The 7,699-nt window shown below is 39.6% G+C and overlaps 1 protein-coding gene across 1 annotated transcript in view; it reads right to left on the bottom strand.

The window, feature by feature from the left end:
- Positions 1–7,699, bottom strand: part of LOC107678560 (YTH domain-containing family protein 1-like) — a 12,682-nt gene that overhangs the window by 2,213 nt on the left and 2,770 nt on the right. Inside the window, exons 4-5 of the mRNA XM_016473867.1 lie at positions 5,113–6,735; positions 1,049–1,093 (exon numbers count right to left, since the gene is read on the bottom strand). Coding sequence (XP_016329353.1) covers positions 1,049–1,093; positions 5,113–6,735 — 1,668 coding nt within the window. The remainder of the gene's footprint in view (positions 1–1,048; positions 1,094–5,112; positions 6,736–7,699) is intronic.

The following is a 7,699-nucleotide window of genomic DNA, read 5'->3' as shown; positions in this document are numbered from 1 at the left end:
ATGTACATTAGCTCTATTGTTTATAATACATTATGTATTTTAACAGTTTTGTTCAATAAAACCATGATTTCTTGCTTTTGATACTTTATTTGACCCAATTATTATTGCCTCATTGCTATTATATATGTATTTGAAGTAATTTTAAAGGCTATTGTTCACTTACATCTATTTTTATTACCACAAAAAAATAATTATAATTATAGGGCCCAATGAAATCCGTTTTATTTCCAAATTCAGTTTTTTTTCCATTTTCATTTTTCTATACTCCTTTTTTTTAATGGTTAAATTACATTTTATTCATCAAAAAGCCTGTCTAATTAATTTAATTAATTGAGAATGAATTAATTGACCAAATTCTGTTTTCCATTATTTTCTGGATTCCATTTTAATGGTTCCATTAAATTTTAATAATCAAAAGCATCTCCAATTAATTGTTTTTTTGTTTTGTTTTTTTATTATGTAATTGTATTATTAGTAGACTAGAACACGTGGATATGTTGTCATTCTTACACTATAATACTGAACTTTGATTTCAGTGATTTGGACTATGAGATGGACACTTGCTTCTTGCACTTTGTTGCATTTTACTTTTGCTTTAAAAAAAGGATTTCATAGAAATTTGGATTTCATTTGGTTTAATAAAATATAGTTTAATAAAATATTCTTAAGTAAAACTGTTGATTTTTTGTGGGAAATTAATCGTTTAGATTAATCGCTAAACTAGTCAATAGATTAATCGAAATAAAATTCATTCATTCGTCGTTAGTGGCAGCCCTAATTGTCAAGCAAAATTCTAAAAGATTTCCTCTAAACATTTTAATAAACAGTCTTTAGGGAATTTTCTAAGTAAAACTGTTGTATGAGATTAAACAATAGAGTGAGCAGCAAGATGAAAGTTATCTTCAATAAAAGGTGCAATGCATAGCCAGTGAAATATTTTAGATTTGTGCATAAACAAAACATTCCAAACTTGGTCAATGTCTCTGACATTTCCAAATCTTCCATAACCATGTCAAACCTGGAAAACAATAAAAAAAGAAAAGCTTACTTGATCAAGTCGGGATCGGTTCTGGAGAGGAGCAGGCTCTAGGTTCTGTCAGTGGAGATGAGAGAAAGAGATTCAAATCAATAATCCTTTGAAACAAATCAAAAACATTAGCACTCTCTTAAATTCTTGTTGAATAAAAATCTCAATAATTAAATACTCAACATAAAACATTGCCAAATTAACCATAACCAGTCAAAAGCAGAAATAATTTACAGTGAATAAAACCACATTTAAAATGAGCAAAGTGGAGCCAGTTTAAGACATGCATTTTTGCTTACTGTCACCAGAAATCTTACTGATAAAATAAAATTTGATTAGCAGCTTGACAGCTACTTGACTAAAGCAAGAGCATCACACTCACAGTATTAAAAACCACCACTGAATGAAATATCAAAGACAGAACAATTAAATAACTGAAGCATCAACAGCAAAAGCAAAGAGCATCAACCATTCCAAAAACAACTAGGTATCTATTAGGGATGTGACAATTCTCAAAATAATATTGAACCGTTCAGTATGTCATCCACGGTTCAATACACACTTGCGAATTTTCAGTTTTGCATTTTATACTTTCCGTGTGCTTTATTTCTCTCAGAATTGGCTCTGTTTGTGTGCCTGTGAGTCTACGTCAGGGATCCTCAAATCTGGCCCACAAGATCCACTTTCCTGCAGAGTTTAGTTCTAACCCTAACCAAACACACCTGAGCATGCTAATCAATGTCTTCACGATCATTAGAAAATCACAGATAGGTGAGTTTGATCATGCTTGAAGCTAAACTCTGCAGCGCATTGGCCCTCCAGGGCAAGATTTGAGGAACCCTGGTCTACGTGCTGAGATGAGGAAACCCGCTTATGTGCATTTGAAAAAGCAACATGCCAAACACCTTCCCTTGTAATGGCTTGCAATGAGAAGTGTTTCTAAACCGGTTGTCCATCAAAAAAAGAGAACATGACAACTTGTTTGTACTTCACAACATCAGTCGTGTGTTTGAAATAACTTCGTTTTGCGATCTGATGTGGCCTCTTAGCACAGAATGAGGCAGAAAATATATTCTATACTGTAATAAAGGCTGTGTCGATTAGCAATTGATTACAAATATATTTAATCATTATGAACAGTGTTGGGCAAGTTACTCTGAAAATGTAATCAAATGACTGATTACTCCTTTTAAAAGTAATCACGTTACTGTTCTGATTACTTTATTTCAAAAGTAATTAGTTACATTACTAGTTACGTTACTTTTTTTCTCCATGAAATGTATGAAATCCCAGCATACACGCTCCCAATAAGCAGAATGCCAGCAAAGAGCGCTGCATTTATAATCTCTAAAACACATCTCAGTTTATCGCAATTTCACAAATCTCTGTTATAACACAATAAATGTATGCATAATGAATCTTTCATAATGTCTACAATTCGTGTGTTATAATGAGAGGATTCGTGAGCAAGCAAATTTCAGCACTGCATTGCTCAATGCTGCAAATACGTGTTATAGCCCAAATAGAAACTCTGCATACGCTTGCACCTGTTAATCGTTTATATTTTATATTAGTTAATGTTGCTTTTGTGCAATAGATGAATAACAATTTATTTGTTTTAGATATTTTATGTTTAGATATTTCTATTTCGCGGAGTCCCGTGAATCATTTTATTCTCCTGCATCCCGTACACACACGAGTGTCTACCCGCCCACACCAGCACTCGCCCATCTTGTCCCGCGCCGCACTCGGTTGCGTCGGGTCTCGCAGGGGCAGGTCTCTAATCCACTGGCATTATAGAGACCTTGGCTTGTAACTATACTCTAATTACTATTTTGAAAATTATAACGCGTTAAAGCCCAACACTGATTATGAAAATACCCAAGATGGCTTGAAGAACACAGACAAACTAAATATTTTCGCAGTCAAGTGTTTATAGTGTTTATTTCATCATTCAAAAGGTTTGTATCTTCTTTTTATTCCGTTACAGCGATAGCAATGCCTTTGTCCATTAAAGATTTCCTGGAACGTCATGAGTTCTATTACTTTTGTGATGCATATGTGGCTACCAGTATGAATGAAACAGACATTACATGTGTTTGCAGTGCTCAATAATGGCCAATCCATCCTATTTTGGGTAAAAATAGGAAAAATAATACCTCTCTGAAAATAAATTTTAAGTAGACATATAATAATCCACATCTTTCTCCATTATACAGATGTTCACAGGAAGTTTTTGTTGTTCATTTGTTTGTAAAAAAATCACATTTTAAACTGCAAAAAAAACACTATGATGTACCAAGCCATCAGAACCGAACCGAACAAAAAACAGTGGTTAAAAATAGTGGTCGACCGATATTGTTTTTTTGACAGCCGATGCAGATATCTTGGAAAGCAGGGTGGCCGATGGCCGATATAATTTTATTTATTTTAATTTATATTTAAGAAATTTGAAATAATTTGAAAATGGATTAAAAATAATTACACTTTAGAAGACAAAGCATTTTTTACAAATAAATAAATATTTAATAAAAATCTAATTAATAAGGAAGTAAACACTGTAACCAACAAGGCACTCAGTATTCTGGGAAGTTTGTGTGCATTGGGAATCATTTTTATTTATTTTTTTTCAAATAAAGCCAAGGTAACACTCATTTCACATACAGCACACAGTGAAAATGACATGAATATGGCAGTGGGCAAATGCATAAAGCGCAGCATAATTTAAAATCAAAGTTTAAAGTTTGTCGATCGCGCGTCTCCAGTGAAGCTGAACTCTCCTCCTGTCAGCATTCAATTCACACAGACCGACCTTCACGCAGAGAACACGCGATCATGCAGGATACAAATGCACACTTCACAAGATCTCACAAATGGATCCCACTAAGTTTGCAAGGTTTTTGAAATTAGATGTTTATTAGACATTCACAGATTTGTTTAAATGATATAAATGCGTATTTGCTGAATGCTGAAGGCAAATGAGAACGTATTATAATGTTTGCCTTTCTATTACTAATAATATAAAAGCAATCGTTATAATACTTTTTTGTATACATTTTAATTCCTTTGTTTAAACGTTCTATCTGATTATTAGATAGACTTCTTTCCGTATTTAGACAGAACTGTTAACGACGACAGCGAACAAGAGGGAGAATCATAGACTGTATAAAAACAGGGGAGAATGTTAGCGGTGTGGTGCTCCGGTGCTGCCGTTCTCAGCGCCGTCAAAATAAAAGTCAGCCGCCTCGAACACATCAGCCAAACAGAAAAACTTATCTAGCGGTGTGGTGCTCCGGTGCTGCCGTTCTCAGCGCCGTCAAAATAAAAGTCAGCCGCCTCGAACACATCAGCCAAACAGAAAAACTTATCGGCCGATGCCGATATTTGAAAAATGCCAAATATCGGCCGATATATCGGTCGACCACTAGTTAAAAACCAAGGTATGTATTGAACTGTGGGCTAACTGTATTGTTGCATCCCTAGTATCTATGATCTATGGCATTTTAAATCAGCTGTAACCTTTACACTGGCAGTTTCAGTTACATGAACAGTAGCCTGAACCTTTCACATGCTGTTCAAAGTTCTTTGGCTAATCACTACTTATTGTCATTCACCTCTAAACAGAAATATTTTCCTTCAGCATATGCATCTCTAAATCTTAAAGGAACACTCCACTATTTTTGAAAATAGGCTCATTTTCCAAGTCCCCTAGAGTTAAACAGTTGAGTTTTACCGTTTTCGAATCCATTCAGCCGATCTCTGGGTCTGGCGGTAGCACTTTTAGCTGTAGCTTAGCATAGATAATTGAATCTGATTAGACCGTTAGCATCTCGCTCAAAAATGACCAAAGAGTTTCCTATTTAAAACTTGACTCTTCTGTAGTTACATCGTGTACTAAGACTGACGGAAAATTAAAAGTTGCGATTTTCTAGGCCGATATGGCTAGGAACTATACTCTCATTCCGGCGTAATAATCAAGGAACTTTGCTGCCATACCATGGGTGCAGCAGGCGCAATGATATTACACATAATTAGCTAACGATGCAGATATTGTTAAGATGGCAAAAAAAAAAGATAAAAATTACCTTTCTTACTACCTCTTCCTCCTCCTGCCGTTTCTCGTAGTGTGAGAAGTCATCGAAGATGGAGGTGGTGTGTTTGTAGGTGGCGATGATCTTCAGCACCTGCTTGGCCTTCTCCAGAGGCACCTCCTGCGTGTCACGGGAGTTGGTCACGGGCTTGTTGTCATTGTTCTCTAGGCGGATGTGCCTGAGCTGGCTGTTGGGCACGTCTTTAACAAACAGCCAGTCCACATCGAATTTGCCCTTCCACTTGTCCTGTGCCCAAACGCCGGCACTGGTGCCGTAGTCTACAGGTGAGCGCATCTCTGCCACACCGCAGAAGTGTCCGCTGCCGTTGACGCTGAACAGCAGATAGACAGGACCCTTGCCGTTGATGACGCGAAAGGCCGAATCCAGACGCTTGTTACCGTGTTCCGTGCTGCACCAGATGGAGTACTTGATGGAGCGGTGGATGTCGTCCTCCGAGTAGCTCTTAATGATGAAAACCCGGCCATTTTTCAGGTTCCAATCAAAGTCCTTGGGATTGTAGCTGTGCGCTGCACGCAACTTTTCAAGGACCGGGTGGGATTCGATAGCACCGGAACCCGGAGGTCCGCCACCACCACCGTTGCCGACCCCTCCGCCGCTCGACGAGCCACTGCTGTCCACGCTGCCGCCCCCACCATAACCAGGGTTGCGGTTACGTGGGGCAACCCACCGGGTTTGAGGGGGAGGAGCAGGGGTGTGGTTCTGGTAAGGCTGTGGAGGGGGCGGACCTTGCATCGCCATCTGCTGAGCAAGTGATTGGGCAGACGGTATAGGGGGCTGAGGTGGGGGCGGGAGCCCATGATGGTGAGGTGGTAGGTGACCCTGGGAGTGGAGCAGAGGCTGCTGCTGGTGGTGGGGCGGCAGTGGTGAGGCCACTTTAGTCACAGGCCCCTTATTATCCCAGGTGCCAATGTCCATGTTGTGTTTGATGGGTGGTGGGGGCAGGGTGCCTCCAGCCATGGGCATACCCGGCTTGCTCTTGACTTTCAGTTGCTGAGGCTTGGCCGGTTTGCTCGCAATGGCCGCCCAGGACGTGGGTTTGGGAGGCGGCATCCCGATTGGAGTCCCGCCGTTACCCGTGGCCACCGGCCCTCCACCGATCACCGAGCCCACCGTCTTAACTCCGGAACCACCTCCAGTCATATCACCGCCAATCTTCAAACCTACCATGCCCTGCTCTAAGCTATTCATACCTGGCGCCTTATTCAGGGTGTCGCTTGGGAAGCCCGTTTGCCCATCGGGTACCAGGGTGCCACCTAATGAACTGGGCGGGTAACTGTAACTGCCCCCGTATGCAGAACTCTGAGTCTGCTGGCCCTGGGAGCTGCTTGTACCCCAGGCAGAAAATGCTGGGTTTTCAGGGAAAAAGTTAAAGCGGTGTGGATAGATGCTACTGCCCAGACCCCCTGGCTGTCCGAACACAGTGTCATGCATGAAGTGATGATCCCCATTGCTGAGGGGGGCGTAAGGAGTGAGGTACGGGATTGGCGGATCTCCGCCAGTGGACCAGGGGGCCTCGCTGAGGGGGTACGGGAATCCAATCGAGGGGGCATAGTAGCTAGACAGGTATGGGTCGGTCATTGATTGGTAACTGTTATTCTGAGGGATAAACAAAAATAGAATTGTTAGAATTAATAATGATAAAATGCCAACTAATTTCAAACAGCATAAAAACAGAGCAGACCCGAATCGTAGCAAACACTCCACACTTATAAGGAAATTAATTTAAACTCCAGAACAAATTTAAAAGCAATGACGTAGTATATTGTACAACTAGTTCCTTTTAGTAATATACGGTGGCAAAAAATGTGTAATGTATTAGCCAAAAAAAAAAAAAAAAAGTACATTTTCCCCAGAGTTAAAAACCTAGGTAAAACCTAGTTGGTTAATATTATTTTCCCTGGCCGCAATTACAAGTTGTTTACTTTTTTTTTTTTTTATGTACAGACAAATTTCCCAATGTAAAACCTAGTTAGTTATTATTATTCCTCTCTTCCTCAGTAAAAACAGCAGAACAGTTATTTCAGAGACAGATAAAGTAATTCTACTTTAAAAATACTGTTTTTACATGCACAAACCTACAAGGACAATGCACTTGAAAAAAGAAAAAAAAGCATATTCGGTATTTTGTTTTCTTAAAAATATCAAAAACATGCTTAAAGGGTTAGTTCACCCCAAAATGAAAATTCTGTCAGTACTTACTCACCCTTATGTCGTCTTCAGTTTTGCGAAGCTACGAGAATACTTTTTGAGCGCAAAGAAAACAAAAATAACAATTTTTTCAACAATTCTTCTCCCCCGAGTTACAGCTTTCTCCATTTTAGAGTATCACAACGCATACACATGCTTTCCCCTAAGCGTAAACAACTCTGATTATGCAGATTACGTTCATGCGCGCGCTTTCTCCCCCAAACATAAACAATGCTGATTACGTCGATTACGCTCTTGGGTACTCTCCAAAATGGCAGAAGACGTAACTCGGGAGAGAAGAATTGACCTATCGGTAAGCCCCTCCCCTCGAACGCAGATGAGCCAATGGCAGTCGAGTATCAGTTGCATAGGG

The sequence above is a fragment of the Sinocyclocheilus anshuiensis genome, unplaced genomic scaffold, assembly GCF_001515605.1.
Source record: "Sinocyclocheilus anshuiensis isolate Anshui unplaced genomic scaffold, SAMN03320099.WGS_v1.1 scaffold13, whole genome shotgun sequence".
NCBI lineage: Eukaryota > Metazoa > Chordata > Actinopteri > Cypriniformes > Cyprinidae > Sinocyclocheilus > Sinocyclocheilus anshuiensis.
The sequence above is the reverse complement of the archived record's forward strand: the minus strand, read 5'-3'. Positions and strand labels throughout refer to the sequence as shown.